General features: G+C 54.8%; 1 protein-coding gene across 27 annotated transcripts in view; it reads right to left on the minus strand.

The window, feature by feature from the left end:
* Positions 1-23,811, minus strand: part of CELF4 (CUGBP Elav-like family member 4) — a gene marked incomplete at both ends in the record, with an annotated part of 298,340 nt that overhangs the window by 208,669 nt on the left and 65,860 nt on the right. For all 27 annotated transcript variants that reach the window (XM_082640193.1, XM_082640191.1, XM_082640198.1 and 24 more), the window contains one exon: positions 13,640-13,722. In XM_082640193.1, coding sequence (XP_082496319.1) covers positions 13,640-13,722 — 83 coding nt within the window. The remainder of the gene's footprint in view (positions 1-13,639; positions 13,723-23,811) is intronic.

Consider the following 23,811-nt stretch of genomic DNA (forward strand, 5'->3'; position numbering starts at 1 on the left):
AGGACCAGCAGTCTCGAGGGATGTTCCCGCCACTCCCACACTTGGCTTCCGCTCAGTGAGGTATGTCGGTCCCCCGTGTGGCCGGCTCTGTGTTAGCTATGTGGCTGGGAGGGTTTGTTGCTGTGCACCCTGGGCCAGTCGTCCTCCAGCCCAGGGCATTTAGGGGTGGGGACGGATAGAAGCGGCCAGGCCAGGAGACCTGCTCCTCGGCAGGGTGGGGGTGGGGTGGGGGATATGGCTGCAGCAGAAGCAGTGGAGAGACCATCACTTAGTTCCCATGTGTGCACAGTGCGTTCAGTGCTTCGCTGGCATCACTTCACGCATCCGTCCCTGGATGAAGGCACCACTGGCATCCCAGGGTCAAGAGGAGGAAACCGAGGCACAGAGAGGTGAAGTGATTTGGGAAAGGTTCCACAGCTCGGAGACTGGCATCGCAGGGTCGAGAGGAGGAAACCGAGGCACAAAGAGGTGAAGTGATTTGGGAAAGGTTCCACAGCTCGGAGACTGGCATCCCAGGGTCAAGAGGAGGAAACCGAGGCACAGAGAGGTGAAGTGATTTGGGAAAGGTTCCACAGCTCGGAGACTGGCATCCCAGGGTCGAGAGGAGGAAACCGAGGCACAGAGAGGTGAAGTGATTTGGGAAAGGTTCCACAGCTCGGAGTGGTGGAGCTGGGTTGGCTGAATTTGGGGCCTGAGCCTGCCCAGGGAGGTGGTGGGTTTGGCCTCTAAGTCCTGAGGGTCCTCAGAGAAGGGAGAGATTGAGAGGGCTGGAGTGGACCTCCTCTTGGATGGAGGCTGGGAGTGCGGGCCAGTGGGTTTAGGACTGGGTTGGCACTGGCGCGCTGTGGGGTTATCTATGACGGAGACACAACTGAAACACGGAGATAATCATCGGGTCTTGGCTCACCTCCTAGAAGTGATTTGTCCAGTGTGGGAATTACCTGCCAAGCTGCTCCCCCTTCCCCTCCCCGCACCCCCAGGTGACTCAGACCCGGCTTGAACACTTCTGTAGCTGGAGGTTCACTACCTCTTGGGAAAGCTCATGCCCTGGGGGATGGGGAGGGCTGGGTGGGACTTTCTCCCGCTGCAGGCAGAGCCTCGAGGGAGGGCCTGAGGAGCGGAGGGCCGCACAGGCCAGCTGGGGTGTCTCTGGCCCCTTCCCTCTCTACTCTCAGCGCAGCCAGTTGAAGTTAATCACGGGGGCAAATTCTCCCCTCCTCAGGCAGGCTTGGCATAGAGCACATGTGCCTTGCTCCGCACCCCCCAAAACAGGCTTCCGTTTCTGAAAAGTCGACTTGTCACCTGGAAAACCGGTGGGGCCATTTTCAGAAGGTGTGCACCCACCAGGCCACAAAGTGAGTGTGGAGGCGTGACCATGGAATGCCTGTGACGTGGGGACAGCTGTCGGGTGGCACAGTGGCCTTTGACTCTTTGATGTTTAAGCCACATACCTAGGCACAGAAGGATACAAGTTCAAGAAAGATGCAAGTTCAAGAAAGCTGTAGAAGATAAAAATATGATACCTAAGGGGCTGAAATCTTCATCCCCCGTGAAGAATTTCATGGAATGAGAAACCATGTCAGAGTTGGATGAACACGCTGAGTTAGCAGTGCTGTGCTGAAGCAGCAGCTCTTAGAACACACTCTTTCTGAACAACTCTTTCCCAATCAGCCTCCTCATATAAGCGCCGGGTCATGATCTGAGGTGAAGGCAAACACTGCAGGTGTGTGGGCTGGGCTGCTGCTCTGCCCAGCTTGCTCCCCTGTGACCCCCACCCATGTCTAGGAGGCTAATAGGGGCGACTCTCTTGGCTCCAACCCATTATCCAGCTCCTCTTCCCCCTCACTGACCAAAGCACAGTTTTGATCATGGCAGATATATACCTCATCCCTGGCCAGATATCCCCTTTCTCGGCCTCCCTTGCAGCTACGGTGGTCAGGGAGTTCCGGTTAATGAGACCCACGCAGAATTCTACTGGGGAGGTGCCTATGAGAAATCTTTTGCATTCCTGATAAAATGGACAGACACAGCTGGACTTACTCTGCTTGACTGTGGGTATGATGCATGGAGCTAGGGCAGCCATTTTATAACCATGAGGAAAGAGACTCAGATGCTGACATTGTCACGTTGCCAAGCCAACACCAGACCCCAGACTCCGTGATATGCAAAAATCCAAAGCTCCATTTGTTGAAACCACTGTAGCCAAACGTATTTCTAACTGACAGGGTAGTCACTAAAACTGAGGTTCAGAGAGTTTAAGTGGTTCCCCAAGGGCACATAGGCTCCAGGCAGACCTGGGGCTGGAATTCGACCCTGCTTCCCATGCAGAACAAGACTTCTCCAATCCACAGTCAGGTCTGGCGTGTGGTGACACCTGTGGGGGCACCGCCCTGCCTCACGTGGCCCCCTGGGGGTCTAGCAATCACGCCAGAGTCTCCTATGGGAGCAGCGTGGTCTTGACCTTGGGGTGACAGGAACAGAGGAAGGTGACACCCTTCCTGCCCTTGTGAAGCTTGGGTTTTCCACAGGGTTAGCTCCACAGGATGTGGTGGAAGGAGGGGGGGCCCTGGAGCCAGACTGCTCCTTAGTGAGCGAGCCCCCTCCCCTCAGTCTCCTCGTCCATAAAATCATGCTGGTTTATGGGGAGCGGGAAGGGTAAACTGTGACAAAGCGAGAGAGAGGCATGGACATATATACACTACCAAACGTAAGGTAGATAGATAGTGGGAAGCAGCCGCATAGCACAGGGAGATCAGATCGGTGCTTTGTGACTGCCTGGAGGGGTGGGATAGGGAGGGTGGGAGGGAGGGAGACGCAAGAGGGAAGAGATATGGGAACATATGTATATGTATAACTGATTCACTTTGTTATAAAGCAGAAACTAACACACCATTGGAAAGCAATTATACTCCAATAAAGATGTAAAAAAAAAACCACGCTGGTAAACGCTTACTTGAGAGCACCCATGTGACGCTGTTTTGACAAATAAATGAGAGAATACTTGTGAAGTGTCTGGCCCATAGTGAGTCCTCGGTGAATGGCAGTTGTCATCCTGTGGCACTCCTTCACTTCCTATTCGTGTTTCTGGGGTCACCAAGAAACACTTGCACTCTAATGCTTTTCTGAAGTCTGCTTCTGGGAGTACTCAACCTAAGTACCTTTCAGAGCCTAAAGTTAGGCCAGTGGTCACCAACTTTTATGTGCACGTTTCTCCTAGAAATCTTGTTAAGATGCAGTGGAGCACAGTCTGTGTGATGTGGCTCAGATGCTCTGGGTGGGGCTTAAGGCTCTGCACTTCTAACAGGCAGCTGGTGATGCTGATGCACTGGGCCCAGGTCCGCACTCGGCCAGGGTTTAGACCTCTTGCTCAGACCAAGGGAAGGCCAATGCTCAGACCAAGGGTTGGGGGGGGCACTGTGGGTTGGAGCTGTCTGGGAGAGCTTCCGAGATGAAGATGGGGGCTTGGAGCTAAGTCCTGAGGCTCTGGGAGGACTGGGGTGTGTGGGCAGGGGGAGGCAAGACCCTCCCAGGGAAGAGGGAAGCTGGGGATTGCTGGTGCCCAAACCATGCCCAGAGTGAGCCGTATGTCCGGGACTCATTTGCCTGGAGTTGCCCAGGGCCGGCAGGCTGTACAGGCTGGATGTTCGGAAGGGTAGCAGTGCCTTCTCCCACCACAATCCCCCCATTTTCATCACTAACTCCAGGAGGAAAATCCAGACTTTCCAGGCTCCCTGAAGTCTACCCTCTTTACTATCTTTCCAATTTCCCCTCCCTGCCACACACCTGCCTCTGTCTCCCCTCCCTGGGGTCCTTCATGGTCAATCCACTCACGGGCCTTCCCTTTTCTGAAACGTAATGAGACTTAGAGTACAAATCGCATCTTTGACCATTTCATATTTTTATTGTCCTGTTACTATTTCATGAATGAAGTAGGAGCCACTGGACGTAACTGTGGCAAAGCACCCAGAGGTCAACCACGCTCACATCCCTGTTTGTCATTCGTCATAATTATCCCTGGATTGATAACAATCCATAGCCTACACATAAGGTTTTCACTATGGAATTAGGAAACAGGCCCAGAAAGGTCATGAGGCTTGTCCCAAGTCATCCAGCAGGTTGGTGTCGTCCCCGCAGGCTGTAAGTGCTCTGAAGGATGGAACGAGTGTTCCGCTGGGCACAAGAGTTGGGCACAACACGCTCACACTTGCCTTGTCCCCTCTCAGCCACCGGGAGAGGAGGCCACCTGCCTGGCGCCCCCTGGTGGTCACGTCGAGACCATACTACAAATACCTTAGATCAAAACACACTGGAGCCACAGTAAACTGGGGCCCTGAACTCCAGCCCTTTTCTCTTTACAACTATTTTCATGAAGATGTGAAGAACAAAAAAACACACTGCTTTCTGCCATCATCCCCCAGGGTTGCCCATCTTTGGTGGGACTTGGCAGCCCACCGTTCTGGAACGATGCAGGCCCACAACACAGATGCCTGGCTCTGCTCGCCTAGCCCACGTACACACTCTCTAGAAGAAACCCTGCCAGTCCTAAAACACATCCATCCCAGAGCAGGAGTTCACACAGACAGCCTGCTTCCCTGCCTCGTGCTCTGGCGAAAGGTCAGCAAACCCTCAAACAGCCTCACATGGACTCACTAGGGCGCGTCCACCGAGGCCGCCTGGGAAGCCCCCTCACTCCTGTCACCGCCGCCCAGGCACTCACGCCCGTGCCAGCTGCCACTGCCCAGGCCAAAGCGCCTTCCACACAGCGTTTCCTCCAAGTGCCCACGACCACAAAGGGAGACCCTCCTGTCTTTCCAAGTGTAACCCCGCAGGGTGAGCTCAGCTGAATACTTTCCAGGGAGCAGGGGGGTGATGTGGATGGAAGAGGAGCCCTGAGAATGGATCTGCTGGGACGCCGCTGGGTGATGCCAAGGCTGGCCAGGTCAAGGGGCAGAAAGGGCTCTGCCCTGAATCAGCTCTGGGCGAAGGAGAAGGTACAGGAAGCACTGGGGGTGGGGACTCTGATAGCTGAAAAGTAGAGTTAACGGAGCAGTGTGGAATCAACGGGCTGCACCGGGTGCCACGGGGCATCGGAAAGCTCTCTGAGAGCCAGAGAGACGGTACGGAGGAAGTGGAGTTGGATTTGAGCCTCCAAGGATGAAGAGAAACTCTCTGGGCCGAGGGGATGACACGGAAAGAAGAGGAGGCTGAAGGAAGGCGACGTACTTGGGTGAGAGCTGCGTGGATCTGTGGCCACTGGGGGAGGGAGTGTGCACCCAGCCGAGTCCCTCGGGTGACCGGAACCGGAGGAGTTTCCAGGCGGTCAGATCTTTTTGTCGCCATGATAACCTCGGCCAGCCTAGGAAGCATGTCAAAGGGGAGAAGCCTGGAAGCAGCCTGCGGTGGGGTGGGCTGGGCTCCCCCAGGACACCCTGGGCTGTGCCTTGAGGTCTCTCTCAGCTGAATTCCTGGGCACTTGCCATCACGACCAGTTTTTGGCACCTAAAGCTATTTTCTGGATCGTGAGCTCTCTTCACACTTGCCTCCCAAACCTTCAGCAACGGGCTATGTCTCACTCATTTTTGTCTGATGCCAGGTACCCTACCCCCCTCAAAAGAATTCTGCATGGGGCAGGTAATCTGTAAATGTTGCTGCTGTTGATCTGGGTGATGGCCATCATGGTCCAAATTGTGCCTGGGCAAGTGCTGGAGAAAGCTGAGAAATGTCTGCCTTGTTTCTTTAAAAAGAGACTTAAGCAGAGGGCAGGAGGAAGGCTTGGGGCCCAGGGGCAAGGATGGAGACAGGGGGAGGTGGAGCTCCAGCCCTTCCCTGAAGCCCTGTCCTGGAGCCGGCCCTCAGGGGCAGGCAGTTTGGCTGGTCTGCATCAGGGAGAGACCGAGCTGACGCGAGCTTTATTAATTATACTTGTCACAAATGGAGTTGGGCCGTGGAGGCCAGGAGACACTTATCTTCCTCACCCTCCCACTCTCCCCTCCTCTCCCTGTCTTCTTCAGTAATGTGAGTAATGTGAGTAATGCCAAGTCTATTATTCTTAGAATTTTAAAGAATGTCAGAGCTAGAAGGGGCTCCGGAGGCAATCTGGCCCACCGCCTCCTTCCACAGTCCAGAAGGGGGAGGCCCAGGGAGGCTCTGAGCTGAGCGCTTTGCCCAAAGTACCTGGTTTGTTTGGGGGCAGGTGGGACCTGGTGCCCAGGTTCCCTGACTCCAGCCCAGGCTCTGACCATCACCTCACATGGCCTCTTATTTATCCCTCCAAGTTAGACATGGTGGCTGTGGACATAAGGCTCTCTGGGTCCTTGAGACAAATCAGTGAGGGTGTCTTGCTGAGGACAGGCCACGGCTGGTCCTGGGTTCTGTCATGGAGGCCACAGAGAAGGTGTGAGAGTCCCTCGCCAGAAAAATGGGGACACCTCCGCACTCAGGAGAGTGTGGGCAGGGGCAGGGAAGAGAAGAGAGCACAACTTAGAACACAGGGCACAGCCCCGGTGGGAGGAGGGCTTCAAGACGTTTCTGTGGGAAGGGGGAAGGGGAGTGAAGATTCTCTCCATGGAAGCAGAGGGAGGTGGGACCAAGGACCGGTGTGAAGAGGAGAGACAAGAGCTGAGCGTGCCGCGGATGCAAATGTAGCTCATCTGGCACCTGGAGTCCGGATTTAAAGCATTTCTGCCTTCTCTCCTGGAACTCAGTGCTCCCTCCTGCTGGGAGAGCCAGCCGGGAGGGGTCCACGTGCGCTCAGCCGCAGCCTGGGGCGTGGTCTGTGGCGGGGGTGAGGGGCTGATGGCTGGACACGTTCCCGCCAGGCCTGCTTCCTGTCAGGATGGGGACTCTTCCAAAGGGAGAGGCTGGAGAAACCCCACATGTGGGTGGGCTGTGGAGGCCTGGGTTCTGGTCCCAGCTCTGTCACAAGCGAACTTCAACTCATTTCCCTCGGATCACAGATTCCCTGTGGGTAAAATGAGAAAACTGAGCTAGAAGTTGGTGCTGAAACTAGGCCTCCTGCAGAGAGGAGTGTGTGAATGGCCTACCAGAAATGATCTCTAAGCCTGGAAGGGGGCTTTGCCCTCTCCTGCTGCCCACGGTTCCCTCTGTGCTTACACCGTTTGAGTGTGTGCCCCTTGACAAACCCTCCCACCTCTGACACTCTAAGGACCCCTGGGGTTTGTCCCCCCAGGTGAATGAGAAGCAGTGGGTAAGTGAGAGGGAAGCTCCACCCCAGGGCCTCACTGTGCGTTTTCCATCTGCCTTCGGTCCCAGCACAGGCTCTTGGGCACTACTGACATTTTGGGCCAGACACTTCTTTGTCGTGGAGCTGTCCTGTGCATTGTAGGATATTTAGAAGCATCCTAACCTCTACCTACTAGATGCCAGTAGCATCTACAGACAGTGTCCAAATGTCCCCAGGGGGGCAAAAGTGTTCTCTGTTAAGACCCAACGCCCTAAAAGGACAGATGAATAGTTCTCTTTAGAGAATATGGGGAAAGAGGGAAGATATTTCCCCAAGAGGGAAAGAAAAGAGCATGAGGACGGGGGTGGGGGGAGATGCAGAGGAAGGGCTGGTGGGACTCCCCTCCCCCTTTCCAGTGACTCAAACACCGTTGAAGCCCTTTCTCTCCCTGCCATGGAAGAGCCATAGGGCTGCCCATTTTTCAGTGTTACGGGTTGAATTGGGTCCTCCCCTCCCCACAAAAGATATTAAAGACCGAACCCAAGGTACCTGGGAATGTGACCTTATTTGAAACAGGGTCTTTGCAGATGTAATCAAGTTAAGATGGGGGCATTAGGCTGGGCCCTAATCCCATATGATTGATGTCTCTATCAAAAGGGGAAATTTGGACACAGAAACAGGCACGCACACGAGGAAGTTAATGTGACGACATAAGAACACCATCTACCAGCCCGAAGCTACCAGAAGTGAAGAGAGAGCCACGGAACAGAGCCTCCCTCCCAGCCCTCAGACGGAACCAGCCCTGCTAACACCTTGATCTTGGGTCTTCTAGCGCCAGAACTGTGAGACAAAACATTTCTGTTGTTTAAGCCACCCAGTTTGTGGGACTTTTTTACAGCAGCCCCCCAACCAATACACTCAGGAAGAAGGACCACAGGACCAGGAAGCTGGAGCTATGCAGGGATCTGGCTTGTGACCCCACCATCTGAAGCAGAGATACGTGCTGATGGGACCCAACTCACCGTATAGAGACAAAAGCCAACACTGTGCCTACAGGACAGACAGGTGGAAATGCATCACAATGCATCACATCTCTAAAATGAAACACTTTGGTTGTGCTAATCACTAGAAGTTGTAAAACTACCCTGAAGAATTAACAGCCTCCACACATGCTAACTACATCCATCATAAATTCATCTTTAGTTTCTGTTATCATATCAGTGTCTCTGGGGACCCCTGTCTTGTCATCATTTGCCCTTTATAATTTATTCATCTTGTTCTTGCCTGCATCCTTTCTACTTATCATTCATCTTTACAGTTGTACATAAAATTAGATGGATCCTTCTATGGTGGGGCTGTCAGGAGGGAGATGGGCCTCAGCAGGGAAGTCCCAGTAAAGCTGGTGGCGGTCCCACGAGAGCCTCCTGTGGGTGTCAAGGTAGAGGTGGGGTGGGTAGAAGGTGAGAAAGGGAGAGTGTGAGGGAAGGAGGAGGAGAGGAGAGGGACGGGAGAGGCAAGTGAGAAGGATAAAGAAGAAAGGATGGGAAGTGAGAGGGGAAAAGAGGAAGAGGAAAGTGACCAGAGGGAGAGAAGAGAGGAGGAAACAGGCATAAAGAGAAAAGAGGAGAAGGAAAGGAAGGGAAGGTGGGACTTAAGAAAATGAAAATGGGAGGCAGGGGGAGAAAGGAGAACATCCTGAGAGAGCAGTGCTAGAAATCCAACTGAGATTGTTTTTTTTTTTTTTCCATTTTAACATCTTTCCTGGTAAACTCAAAGAAGGTCACACTGAATTTCCATGGAAATGACGTGTCCTGAGTGGTGGGGACCTGAGTCGGGAGCTGTGATGGCAGCGATGCTGCTTGTCTACCAGGCTGAACCGAGCGAGGGGTGCGGGTGGGAGACAGCCATGGAGGACTGTGTGCGTTTGCTTTGTATTCTCAGGTTGCCGGAGTGAGGGCACAAAAGCCAATCTTTAACTAGTGAATTGGAACTTTACTGTTTACCAAGCAGATACAGCTCCCACTCCCCCCCTGCCAGCTCTCTCTCCTCCCCGCTTTCAGGCCTCCCGCTAACTGAACCCACCTCTTCCCCCCTCAGCAGCCCTGGTGAGGAGCCTTTTCTGCTTCCACAGGAGCAAAGTGCTGGCCACTGCTGGCCACGTAGCCTGGTTTTCTCTGATCGGAGTCTCTCCCCAGAGGTCCTACCTTCCTAACTTTGGAAACAGATGGGCTCTTCCTGGAAGACAATTCCCTGAAAAGTCCCAAAGGCAGGGGGAGCTGGGACTAAGCAGCAGGGGACTATTTTAAGGAAGAGGATTCTTCCAATAGGCCTCCCGTGCACACTCAGACAGACCCCAGGGAGCTCTCCAAGTGGACCTCTCCTGCCTAGCTCACGGCTCCTGACCTGTCACGCGTGCCTTGTCTTCTAGGCTAGTTCTCAGACCAGCGCTCTCATCTGACACACCCATCTTCCTCCCAGCTCTCTATTCCCACCTTGCCCATGTCCTGAACACACTTCTGAGCAACTCCTACACCCCATAGCTACCCAGGTCCCCTCTAAAGCAACTGGTGGCCCTAGAAAGGAGGGGTGGATTTTGGTAGTAGATCAGGTGCTGGTCTTGGCTTGGCCATTTATTAATATTGTCACCTTGAGCAAGTTGCTTAATCTCTCTAATCCCAGATCTCTTCATGTGTGAGGGATACGCATGATATCTTCCTTATAGGGTGGTTGCGAAGATAAAATGGGGTAATGGAGGTAACGTGCTTGCATCACGCCTGTCAGACAGTGAGTGCTTAATAAATATTAACTGTTATCATTGAACTGTTTCCTACTCTACCCATTTTATGATAACGTGCTGTCTTGTATCATTGATGTGTGTGTGGCTTCTGTCTCCAATTTGATGGACAGCTCCAAGAGGGGGTGGTGATGCATTTTTCTTATCTCTGTGTCTGCCTGGATGCCTAGCACAGTGCCCAGCACAGACTCAGGAAATTTTTGCCGATGAACTGAGAAACCATGTTGACTGTACCCTATAAATGATGGAACAAACATTGGGAATGGAAGAAGGTGGGCTGGAGAGGGCTAGGGGCCAGGAGAGAGAGTGAGATTGAGAGCATGAGGGAGAGACGGTGAGTTTAGAAAAGTGGAATCACTCTGCCTAGATGCCGGCAGAAGGCCCTGCTCGAAGGGACCCTGATGAGGCTTTGTGGTTTAGTAATCTCATTCCACTGAAGGCGTGTCAAATTAAAAAACAATAATCCATTTGTAACACTGGTCCAGGGATGACTCGGTCAGCCATCTGAGAGACTTTGGTTAGGTTGGTTCCGAGGGATACTGACCTCTGACTTGTAAAAACAGCCACTGTGATCTGGTTTCTGAGCTTCCACTTATCCCAAGAGAAATGTCAGCTCCCCTTCCCAGTCCCTAAATGGGGACACGTGGGAGCACTGTCTCTAGTTCTGTCTCTGTTGTTTTGTTACTGTTTTTGATGGTGGCAGTGTGTGCATGCATGAGCTTTCGCATGAAAACAATGGGATCGTGTTCCTTGCTGCCAACAGGATGCTAACTCTGTAACCTGCTGGGAAACGAGTGGGCTGCCTGCACCATCTTCTCCCCTCTTTCTCTCTTCAGTGAGAAAGTGGAGGGCTAATTTTAATGGATTGATTTTAATGGATTTTGAAGTCTGGAAAAGTGCCTAAATTGCTGAGGTTACCAGTTTCCAGGTTCTTTTTAAAAATTTTTTTTCTCCTTAGTCAGACATAGAGCGCACTCACCAGGGCACCTAGTGTGGTCACCCCAGACAAGAAGAGGTCTCCCTCTGCCCCCTAACCAAGCAGGCAGCTGTGAGTACCACCTCAGCTGGTGGGAACACCCATTATACAGTTGGGTGGAGCATTCTGCTTGGGCCACTTCCCAGCATTTGCGTCTCACTCTCTCTGAGCTCAAAGGAGAGAACCAAGCAACAGTAGTAACATCAGTTCTGCTTTCTGGAACCCAGATGACTCCACTTTAAAATCTGGTCATTTTGTTTTTCATTAATCCCCATGTGAGTTTGTGGGGGGGGGCAATGTGCCCTGGGAAGTTGGAGCTGCAATCCTGTCTTTTCTCCCTGTCCCTCCCCCTGTGGGCTGTGCCTGCCCTGAGAATTGTGTTGAGGTCTTTGAGGCCATGAGTCTCCCCGTGAGGCCTTTGAAGAAAGGACAGCGTTCCAAGCACTGCAAGGGGACTCCAGGCTATGTTTTAGTTCCATTGTTGGCCTCCCTCCATCACCCCTCCCACCTCCCAACATACATTCATGGTTTGTTTTTCTTTTGGTCCTTTCTCCCAGACTTGCCCAACTTGTCTTTGTGGTTTCAGAAGAATGCCACTGGATCTCCCAGTATGAAGGATTAGCACAGATTATGGGGAACAGTGTTAATTATTGGTGGAAGGGGGGCTGGCGCGTCGCTCCAACATGCTCCTGATTTCCCTTGGGCCTTTCTGCCTGGTAATAAGCCTTCTTTAATCTGGCAGGCCCCTTGGTGAAATCAGCACCACGGACAGTGGTATTGATTGCTTCTGAGAAACCATCACAGCTGCTCAACCAAATTACCTTTGATATGTGACCTTTAATGTAATTACTGCAACATCAAAGTATTTCTATAAATTATTAAAGAACTAATACACTCCATCATTTAGCTATTCTATTATATGTAAAATAAACAACCACAAGTTAATGTTAGATCCTGAACAATCCACACTTGCTACTGAAATTCTCCCAGTCCCCAGTCTCTCCCCCTTCAAAATCCCAAGCCTCCCCCTCCCACCTTCTCTTTCGGTTTCCCCATCTAATTCCAGGTTTTTAGCCATCACAAAACTCCCCAGCAATCTCTCTCAAGCTGATGAAGGACCTCCCATAACAATGTGGTATTTTCTATTCCATTTGGGTGGCTCTAAAATATCTATCACAATCTCCCCCAAAACAAAGTACCACAAACACTTTATTAATCAGCACAAACCTTTCTCAGAAGCCTTTGATTATCTTACAATATGATTTTATGCTTCACACATAACATGGGGTGATGTGGAGCATATTTCTGCCATCTTACAGAGGGCACCCAGAAAGTAATTACTATAATATACGTGCATGTAGCTGCGCCACTGAAAAACCAACTGGGGAATGGCCACCTTGCCAGAGCTGGGCCCCACACAAAAACCTGTGCGGTGCACGATTTCCATACATTTGCATCCGCGGGTGTGTTATTAAGATGACTCAGCCTCGTGCTTTGCAATCACAAATACCAAAATACAATACAAAGGCTATCTTAATGGAAGGAAGGCCCTCCCCACCCCTAAACGGGTAAAGAAGGATCTCTGATGCAAAGGAAGACTGCTCCCGCCCCTGGTTGCGCTTTCTCTCTGTCTACCTGGTTAACCTTTCCCGCTGTGGGGCAGAAATGGAAGCGTGTGTTTACATACGGTTTGCTTGGTAAGAATGTAAACATGCATGTGTAAATATTGGTGAGCATATATACAGAACACATGTGCTTCCCTGCAGTGTCCATTGTATAAGCTTAAACACGGTACATTTTAAAATTCTTTAAACTACGCCCACAAACACTCACATCTTTCCATTTATCTTTAGATACTCGGTGAGCTGCATATCTCCCCTCCTTCCGCACCACCCCCATCTCTCTGAACCCACAGGAGAGACCGCGCAGACCCTTGACCCGGGGAACACTTCTTATTTTATGGTGATGAACTAGCCTCGATAATAGCCATGGCTGATATCAAACCCAGTTAGGGGGGCCATAAATAATTCTCTTCTCCCCCGCACAGAAGCTATAAACCAGGGCTGAGGCACGATAGTTTATCAAAGACGAGGGCTGGCTCCTTAAATAAAACCGCGGTGATCTCACTCGCGGCGCCGAGCCCGGGCGGGTAGGCACTCCCTCCCTCCCTCCCTCCCGGCCCGGCCCCCACCCCAGGAAAGGCGAGGGTCCGACGTCGCTCGGTGGGTGTTCGTGCAGCCTTGCCGCAGGCGGCCCGGCGAGCCCAATGGAGGCGGCTCCGGGGCCTCAGGGCCCCAGGCACCCCGCGTCCCCACCCCGGGCTGCCCGCACGGGTAGTACGCAGAGGAGAAAACCGATCGGCGGCGCCTCGGTGGGTCAGGGGAGGAGCCGCGCCCGAGCTTTGTGGCCACGGCCGAGTTCGTCCCCCGCCCGGATTCCGTCGGGCCTGGACGGCCGAGTGCGCAGGCCGCCAGGCGAGGTCTGAGCTCGGCGCCCACGCGCCCGTTTCCCAGCCCCACGCCTCGAGGCTTCTGGGGGCCCAAGGGGCGACGCACGAGTTCCCGAGCGAAGGCCGGCGCCGCGCACCGGGGCCCGCGAGCCCCCGCCGGCTGCGCCGCGGCTCGGCCTCACGAAGTCGCCCCCTGTCGGCGCGCCCGTCGCTCGCGCCTCGGCGGGCGCCACTTACCCCGGGCAGAGTCTTCTGCTCGTGCAGCGCGCTCTGGGCCTTCAGCGCTGACTCACGCTCGCAGTAGGTGAGGAAAGCGCAGCCTGGGGAGGGAAGCAAGCGCCGAGAAGGGTCAGTGGGGCGCCCTCGGGCCGCCCACGCGCCCTCCCGCCCGCCCTCCGGTCTCCAGCCCCTCCCCGCTCTTGGTCCCTCTCGCCACCTCTCTTTCTCTCCCGTGCGCTCTACTCGAGCTTTCCTGCCTCGCCGTTTTCCCGTGTCTGCTTTTCGTCTCTCTCCTTGCTTTTCTATTTTGCTCCTTCGGTGAAGTCTCCCCACTCTGCATCTTCTCCCCGCCACGCCCCCTCTCCCCGCGGGTCTCTTCCTGTCCGCGTGCCAGGTGCCCGCCTGCCTCCCTCCGGATGCTGTTCTGTTTCAGCTCCAGCCCCAATACCTCCCAGAAGGGGCAGCTTCCACCCCTCACCCCATCACCTCTAGTTATACTCCATCGTGAACCCTTGTTCTGGCCCCTTAGGAGGGATGATGCAGGGACCCTCTCGGCCTTTCAAACAAAGGCTCCATCTGTAAGGAGGACCCCAGGCCAGGCTGTCCTAATAAAATGAATGGGGCTGTCCATGTGTCCCCTGCCCCAGTCGGTTGTCACATCTGCAGTGATATCCTCACACCCTTCCTGGAGGGCTTGGAGACTCTTGTTCTGCCTCTAATTCCCTGGGTGACTCCAGCAGTCTCCTGTCCCGCCTCAGTCTCCTCACGTGTGAACTGAGAGGGTTGATCCAGTGGTCTGCAAGGTCCAGTCCAGTTTTCCCCTTGCACGATTCTGACAGTGCCTCACCGGGGAATCTGGATTTTACAGAACACTGTTGTCTTACTCAAGCGGTGACTTTTTAATGCCGGCCCTTCAGGCACGGTGACAAGGCAAAGAGAATACTTGTTGGTGGGAGAGGCTTTTTGGGAGTTCCCCCAAGCTGCTCAGTGTCAGGGCCTCTTCCTCTGTCTCCAGATGTGGCTGTGTGGCTTGGGCGGCCCTAGGGTCTTACGGAAAGTCAAACAGCCAACTTCAGCCAGCAGCAGGCTTGCGTCTGGAGGGGCATAGTGGCCTCAGACTTCCTAAAGCCACCATGGCCCCAGAGAAGGCACTCTGGGCGCTGGCCACCACCTCTGTCTCACTGTCTTCTTTCTCTCCCTTGTTTCACTCTCTCTCCCAGGATCTGGTCTCCCAACCATCTGTGTTCACCACTGCCCCCCTTTCTTTGCTCTCCCCCTTTCCAATCTCCTCACCTGGTATGCCTTCTCTCCCCATTTTCACATCTACCAGTCCCATCCATCTTTCAAGAATCTGATCAAGATCCACTTCTTCCCGGCAGACCACCTTGACTGGTCTAGTTCATCTTAAATCAACCTCCCTTCTTGACTGCCCACAGCTGACCAGGTGGTCATCCTCCTGGCCATTTATCAACTATTTCCTGAGTGCCCTTGAGCCAGTTTCTGTGACAGGTCCAGGAGCCCAGGCCCTCTTCTCATGAGGCTTGTAGGCTTCTGGTGCCAGTCTGGTGCCTTGTCACCAGGCTCGCTCTGGCCTCTCGTTCGTTTCCCTCGACATAAGAGTGCTCCCAGCATCCTCTGCAGTTCCTGACTCCTCCATCACCCAATACAAACTCCCTTCCTCTTCTTCCAGTGTAAAAATTGGTCCTGCCTCCCTTCCTCTCTTAGCTTCAGAGAGGAGATGGAAGGGAATGTATGTGTGAGGGAGATGTAGAGATGGGCAGAAGGAAGCAGGGAGAGAAAGCTGGGAGACAGAGTTCTCAGCTGCCACGGCTCTCTGCCTTCCCTGCCTCCAGCTCTGTCCCAGGCTGGGAGGAGCTATGAGTGCCAAGGAGCCTCCATCCCACTCCATCTCATGCCTCCCCATCCAGACCCCAGATCACCCCTCCTCCCCGCTCCCCACTCCTCCATCCTGGTTGTGGCAGACGGTTATTGATGGAGACACTGGGGGACTAAAATGAACAGCAGTCAGAGGCCCCCATGACGTCGTCCCTCGTGCTGCCGCCTGCCTCTGCCAGGGCCTCTTTCCTCTTGTCCCCTCACTGGCCTTGTCCTCCACCCATGCCTGCCTGCAACTGGGAGGCAGCCGCTGTGCAAGCCAGCTCAGGACAAGGTCAGGGCAGGTTTGGAGCGGGAGGAGGAGAAGGGAGGAAGGAGAGAAGATGACCACATTGTTTCCATGGACCAGGATAACAAGGAAAGGGCTCCAGAAAGGAAAAAAAAAAAAAAAAGAATCTGTTGCGTTTGTCCAGCTTCCAGGCATTTCTGCCACAGTTTTTTTTGAGAGCGCTCACAGCTGTGTTGTGAACCAGAACCTTTGAGGGACCCCCAGGCCCCGTGTGACTTCCCCTGTCATCTGCACCCCGACTTCACCTTCGTCCATTCCTCCCCTGCTCACCCACCCAACTCATTCCAGCCTCGCTGCCCCGCCAGGCATACTCTGCCCTCGGACCTTGGCTCTGGTGGTTCCCTCTGCTCAGAAGGAGCCCAACCTGCTGTCTGCACGTCCTGCCCCTTCACTCCCTTGAGGTTCCGCTCACACGTGACCTCCTCAGAGATGCCTCCCCTGACGGCCTCATTTAACGCAGCCTCTCCTCCCCCCGCCCCCACCCCTGCCCAGGACGCAGGCCTGCTCTCTGACCCCTCGTCTTGTTTGTGCTTCTCTTTGGCACCCCTCACCCTGACATGTTAATACTGTGTGTTTGTTCCTTGATTAGCGTTTCCCTGGGCTCAGATGAGGTCGGGACTTGATTTTGTTCTGTTCCTGCTTAGTTCTCGGTGCCCAGAAAGGGGCAGGAGCTCAACACATATTTGTCAAGAGCATGGAATCCTGAACACTCTGGCTACTTTGGGGGTGCCGGGAGGTGCGGGGACATGGCAGTGGTGCTGGGAGCTGATCAAGGCCCCGAGGACACAGAGCCACACTGGACTTCCGTAGTGGGAGGACAGAGGTTGCTGGTGAGAGCTGACAGGCTGCTCTGGTGGGAGGGCTCTTGTCCCCAAGGCCTCCTTGAGCCCATTTGCTCAGGGCTTGACAGTATGGTAACTGTCACCGTCCTGCTCTCTCCCCCATCAGATCCTCCCCTGAAAAGGCTGATGCGTGGTTCCAGACAGGAAGCTGTGCTCAGCCAGGGGTCACTTACTGATGCCTCTCTCTGAGTCCCAGTTTCCTCATCTCTAACTCCCTTCAGAGGCTGGCGGGGACACTTACTAGCCAATGAGCATTAACAACCTCTGCAGGGCTCTCTAATCGCAGAGCACAATGTAAACACAGTCACTCCTGTGGATGGGGGGGTGAGGTCGGAGAGGCAGAGTCCCTCCCGTCCCTCTACGCCTCCATGAGGAGGGACCAGCCTTACACAGGGGCCAACTGGTGCCCACCCACCTGGCCTCCTCAAACTATGTCTTCAGCCAGCCCGGTGCCACGTCTGACAGTCCACTCGGAGAGAGCTGTCTCGCTGTGGCTCTTTTAAAAAGGCGGACACAACACATAGTTATTAACAGCTGACTGTGTGCTTGAAGGGACCACATCTGCTCCCTTGCTGGGGGCAGAACCCTGAAGGAGCGGCAGCTTGGCAGGGATGGGGGGGCTTCAGGAGGGGAGTCTGCCTTCACAGGGTGCTGCAGAGGGCAGCGGGCCTGGGTGGGGGCCAAGGTGGGCACCCAGGGTGGCCAGGGGAGAGAGCGCTCCCAAGCCTCACCCATTGGACACTAGCTGAACGAGCTGTGACTTCCTGTCCTCATCTGCACTTCTCCTACGAGTGGAGGAGGGGGCTTTGAGCTGTGAGGGCGGTGCAGGGGGGCCTCAGCTTGGCAGTCACTAAATCTGCCAGGCTCCCTCTCCTGTACGGAGCTGAGGTGTCCCCAGAGACACACCCAGTGAGGCCCCTTGGGAACTCTCAGTCTAGTTGGGAAATGGGGTTCTCTCAGGGAGCAGCCACATTCTGATCCAAGGCAGCAGGGTGGGGTGGGCAGGGGGAGTGGTACAGGCTCTGCACCTGAAGGCTTGAGAAGGTCTGACAATGGAGCGCCCTTCCTGGGGATGGGGCTGGTGGCACAGACATCTCTTCCTGCCTTCAGGCCCAACACTTCCCTTCCCAAGCCTGACCCTGCCTGTATACTTGTGCTCACAGGGGAGGAGACATGGGTCCACCGTGGCTCTTGGGAATAGCAATAAAATTGAAAACCGTCTAAAGGTTTCTCAGTGCCAGAATGTTTTTATGTTTAAACTGTGGAATACTCTACAACAACTAAAAAGATGAAATGGTTCTAAATGTCCAACACAGAAAGACGCACTGTCAGATGGGAGAAGCAAGTTGCAAAATAGCAGACGCCATGTATACACATCAGAGACATCTCCCCGGCTCCCATATGCACCCAAATTTGTGCCTACACCATAGCACAAGGTCTACAAGGGTCCCATCAAGCTGAAAAGAGGGAGGAAGGGGGGGGGGTAGGTGGTGTCTCCCATGACTTTAACACTTTTTGTTTTGTTTGACACATTTAGACCCAGCATGTATCATGTATCATTTATATAATTAACTTTAAAGAAAAAAAAAAAACTTTGCTAAGAGGGGAAGATGGAGTGAAAAGGGGGGTGGGTGGAAATGGGTGAGCCAGGCAGGATGCAGGACCCACAGCCCGTTCTGAGGGCACGGACGAAGATCACTGGACATTAGCTTCCTGGCAGGTTCTTCATGAGGGAAATTATCACGGGTGGGTCCTGCTATGGCCCTACCTCAAAGCTTCCTCTGAGCTCTGGGAGTTGAAGTAGGTTCTCTCCACCCAGCAAGCTGTAAATGGTATTCATTTGGGTCCTGTGGCCCTGAGTCCCAGAAGTTGCTGTCTGGGGGGGGGATAGAATCCATGATGGAGCACAGAGGCCCACCCTCCCCCCACACCTGTCTCGCCCTCCAGGTGTCCTGAGGCCCAACCGGCTGTGTGGCGCTGATGGCAGGATCTGAGGTGAAAAGGCGCAGAAGTGACTTGAGAACCTCTGGGTGAGGTCCAGCCTCGCCCCTCAGCTCCCGCCTTCCCCGTCCTGTCCCAGTGCCTGGGATGGTTCTCCCAGCACCAGCTCATCACCTGAGTCTCCCCGCCTCAGGGTCAGCGCTTTCTAGCACTGACCTGGTGGAATAGAATTGCAGCCTGGCGGAGCAGGACCGGACTTGGGAGATCATCGGGGTGGGCATGGGGGCAGGGAAATGTCACAGTTGCAGAAAAGTCATACCACAGTGCTGCCACCAGCTGCTGATGGCCTGGCCTCCCTGAACGAGGTGGACCCCTCTGGCCCACCCTGACCTGCCTCGCCTCTGCTGCTCCCGTTCTACTGTGTGCACTGGACACTGGTCCACCCTCACATTTCCTCATGCTGCCTTCTGACCCTTTCCCACTCACTGTTCTTCTTCTTATTATTATTATTTTTGCGGTACGCGGGCCTCTCACTGTTGTGGCCTCTCCCGTTGCGAAGCACAGGCTCCGGACGCGCAGGCTCAGTGGCCATGGCTCACGGGCCCAGCCGCTCCGTGGCATGTGGGATCTTCCCGGACCGGGGCATGAACCCGTGTCCCCTGCATCGGCAGGCGGACTCTCAACCACTGCGCCACCAGGGAAGCCCCTCACTGTTCTTATTTACCCATCCTTCTGTTGATCCTTTTCATGTCTTGTGTCTCTGAATAGACTGTCAGCTCCGTGAAGGGTGGAGACAGAGTCTTCTAAACGGAACTGAAGCTTCATGGAAATGGAAGCTTCTAGCCCAAGGAACTGAAGAGGGTGGGGGGACCACGACTGGGGGTTTGGGGCACTGAAGAGAGATCAGGAAGCACTGTGGGCAGAGAAGGAGAGGGAGGAGGAGAAGGGTAGGGCCAGGGGAGGTTAAGCCAGCTGGGGGAGGCAGGCAGAGTGGGCGTTGCCGGCTAGGATGCAGGTGGGTGGGTGGCAGACACCCTCCTCCAGCAGGGCAGCCTGGGCTGATGGTGCAGGGGGCGCTGCTGATTCCTGAGAAGGTGGGCGGGTGCCCTCTCCCACAAGAGGGAAAAAACACAGCGCCGCAGAATTAATTGCACGGAGATGGCAGTAATTTACAAAGCCCCCGTGTGTGGGGATAAAAGGCCCTTGTCATTGTGAAGTGAAGGAAGTACAATTTCCTGCCCAACTCTGAACAGGGCTGAAGCCTGGGGTGTAATCATCACGGAAAGGAAGGCTCCCGAAGCGCTTCCTCCTCCCACCCCAGCCGGGCCTTGGCCGCCTACTAATTGAATTACAGAATTAGCCAGAGGAAGGTGGCCCTAGAATAGGAAGATCTGGACTTTAATAAAACATCAGATCCTCAGGCCCTGCAATTGACTGGCCTGGAGGAAGTGAGAGGAAGCTGGATGTGGGAGGGGGTGGGGAACAGGAAACCCACCAATCAGCCAGACCTAAGGGTCAAGGAGAGGCTCCCTGTTCGGAGTGATTTTCTTTGCCCTGAATCTCCACCCATCCACCTGCCATGGGGCCTGAAACTCCACCCTCAGAGCATCATTCCTCATCCCAGGGTTTACAAAACGGATGTGGTCCCCACTGCGGAGAAGTTAAGGCAGACTGTGTGTGGGTGGATAGAGGGAGGGGGAGAGGGGATGTCTTCCAGTTTCCCTGGAAAGAGGGTTGCTGGTGTTCCGAGGCCATGTGTGTCCCGCCATCGAGCCTCTGTCGCTGATGGTCTGGGTGGGCGAGGGCGGCCTCCCCAGTGCCTCTGGGGCAGATGCCCCCTTCCCTCGTGTGGGAGGGACAGCTGCAGAGCAGTTCTTCACATATATGCTCTTACTCTGGGAATGTCCCCCCACCTCTGGGCCTGCCCCAGGTTTGCACCTCCTCAAGACCCACCGCTTGGGTCCTGCTCTTCAGTGAGGCCCTAAGAGCCTACCTCGGCCTTGTGGTCTCACCTTCTGTGGATTCCTATGTGGCTGTACCCTTGACCACTGCTCGTGGCTTGCCCCAGGGGTGAGCCTCGTCTCCTCTTCTAATCTCTGAGAGCCTTGAGAATCTGTGAGCTCCTGGTAACAGGCAGAGAAAGAAACCATGGGGCTGGCCCTGCCACTCTCTCTGCCTCTCTTTCCCAGTGCCCGGCCACGGGGTGACGCTTCTGCCAGAACTTCCCCAGGACCTGCCCTGGCCATTCCAGTCCCTCCAGGCCTTCCTACCTGGACTATACTCCCTCCCTCTCCCTTTCCCCGGGGACTTCTCTGCTGATGTTCTCCTCTCTCCATAAGAGAAGGGCAATGATCGCTCACCCATAGAACATGACTCTGACTCTTGCTTCTCCACCTGCATCGGGGGAATCCAGGCCTCAGAACAGTACCCTTTCTCCTGCTACCTCTTCCATGCCTCCTTCCTTTGGAGCCCACGTGTCCTAGAAGAGACTAAGCCTCCCCTCCTCCAGGAAGTCTTCCTTGACTACACCAACCCCAACATCTCTTAAAGCCCTTAGCAATGGTCCCTCTCATTTGGCAGTTAGAAGACACATCTTTGTCTACACATCTTTGTCTACCTCTGTGCCCCATGGTCTGTGTGGGCAAGGGTGGCCTCCCCAGTGTCTTCTGGGTGGTGTGTGTTTGCCCACGTGGAAATATTCTACTACAGGAGCTGCTGACTCCAGGGTACCCTCCCCACCCAGACATCATTGAATGCAGTGGTTGTTAAACTCCACTCTGGCCCTGGCTGGGTGACAGTGAGATGCAAGGCTGGGGAGAGATGGCTGACCTCAGGGGAAGCAGTGTGTGGAGAGGGTCTGGGGTGGGATGTCTGCCCTCCGGCTGAGGCCCGCAGAGGTAGAAGGAGCCATCCATCTTCCTCTGAGGAGGCCTGGGGGGTGGGGATGACGGGGCGGCCAGCAGGAGAGGGAGATGGATGGTGCCCTCAGCCAGTCAATCAGGGCTGTTGGCCTGCTCCTTTCTTCAGGGCCCTCCAGTGCTGAAACCCCACCCTCAGCCCACAGCCTGCTTTTGGGCTCAGCACTGCCCTCCTGCGTCAACTCTCTTTACACCAGAAACTCCAGAGGAGTTTGTGCTGCAGGTGAACTCCAAGTTCAAGAGTTTCTCAGAGTTAAGCTGGTTGTGTGATGTGGGGAATTGGACCCGGCTCACTGTGATGGTCTCAGCCTTCCTGCCCTTGGCGGCCACAAGATACAGATGGGCGTGGGGCTGGGGAACATCCCCAGACCTAGACTGGGAAGCCCCAGGGGATGGGACCAGCCCTCTCTTTCTCTTCCTGGGGGCACTGGGCAGGGCCCAGTAAGTTCAGACCCAGGGACCTAATTGGCTCAGACCTCAGAGGATGGACCAGGAGGTGGGCCTTTGCCAAGGGTCTGTCCCTTCCAGTTACCCTTGTTCATACCCTCAGTGCTGGAGAATTTCATGTCTGGTGTCAGCTGCAACATCTTTATGGCACTGTGAAAAAGTGGACATGACATACTGATGGCCTCTCCCCTTTCTTAACAAAGAGTTCTTGGTCTGTGGCTGGGCTGATGGGCCCATGAGGCTCAGGGGTTGGGGACGGGCCCAGGGAAAGTGTTAGCCTTTCTAAGGCCCAACAAGACAAGTACAACCTGCTTCGTGACACGTGCTGGCTTTTCTTCCCACAGCCAAGGGGCTGCCCTTGTGCCCCTGCTCTAGGCTGGCAGCGCCTGCTGGTCCCCAGGACAGCACAAACTGCTCCCTTTCATTCACACATAGAGCTTTTACTTGCCACTGTGCTGTCATGCCCGGGAGCTCATGATGCTTGCACCTTAGAGTAGACAGGGGTGTTACCAGCATCTGACAACTAGGGGGGCCTGTGTGACTTGCCTGGTGGTAAAGCAGAGACCTGGTTTGGGGCTCAGTTCCTGTCATCCCCTCCCAAGGCCCTGGGCAGTGTGTCAGGAAGTGTGAGTGGGGACCTTGGGGGCCCTGATGGGAGATGTGCTCCCTCCACACCCCCACCCCATGGCTGGGATTTGGGGTGAGGGGCTCAGGGATGACCTCATTCTCTTCCTCCAAGGATCCAGGTGGAGAGCGCTGAGGTCTCTGGGGCCTCCCTGGACCCCATGCACCTGACCTCCCTCTACCCCCGATGGCGTCTCCAGTGTGAAAGTCAGGTCTCGGGCTCCTCCACAGAGGGCTCTATCTGAGCACCAAGGCTGGATCTGAAATGCATGTGGGGTATTCGTTCCTCATACAAATACCAAGATAAACGCTAGAGCCAAGACACCGAACTGTGTCCCCTTCTAACTAACCTGGCCTGGGAGTTCAGATCTTCCTGTTTGGAATTTTCTCAGATCAGGATGCACCTGCTGAGAAGCTGGGCGTGACTCCCTGGGAAGAGACCACTGCTCACCGAGCACCACGTGAGAGGGGCTCTGGGGTCTCATTGGTGTGACCCCACCAATGGCTAAACTGCGGGACATGGGCAACAGGCAGAGCCTCTGAGAAAGCAAGGCCCATATAACTGACCTGAGAAGCAAAGCACCTCCCTGGTCTCTGCCTCTGCCCTCTGCCTGCCCATCTCCACTCCTGCCTGCCCACGATCGTCTCTCTCTCTCCTTGCCTGTTTGGCCGGAAATGCAGAGCCTCGCTGGCTTACTTCCACCCTGCTGCTGGCCTCGGACTGATTCCTCAGTGTGCAGGAAGGACACGTGCGGGATCTGAGCCCCCAGTGACCCCAGCATTTGCTGGACGCGTGCAGGTCTTATGCCCACAGAGGGAGCTCAGTGAATGCTTTGTGAGTTGCATAGAATTCCTCTTGTTGGAGCTTTACATGGTGGTTGGACAGCTCCAAATTGGCGGGGAGGGGGTGTCATTTTCCCCAGTAGCATCCCCTTCCGCATGCAGAGGGATGTGTGGAGGAATCCCTCCTTGGTATGATCCTGGAACCTCGGGACCGCAGCCTGGAACTGTCCCCAGCACACCCACATAGACAGCTCTCTACCCCCATGATGTGCTGTGTGGTGGGGCGGTCAGTCTCTCTGACTCCTTTCTCCCATGGAAGGAGAGGTAAGCAGACTCACAAGGCAGGGGGCTGACGAGTCCCTTTGTCCCTTCATCTGTCACCCTGAACCACGCTCCCCCACAGTGGGTGTCCCTGTCACTCCTGGGCCTTTGCTCCTGCTCTTCCCCCCA

The sequence above is a fragment of the Mesoplodon mirus genome (assembly GCF_964341445.2).
Source record: "Mesoplodon mirus genome assembly, chromosome: 13".
Lineage (NCBI taxonomy): Eukaryota > Metazoa > Chordata > Mammalia > Artiodactyla > Ziphiidae > Mesoplodon > Mesoplodon mirus.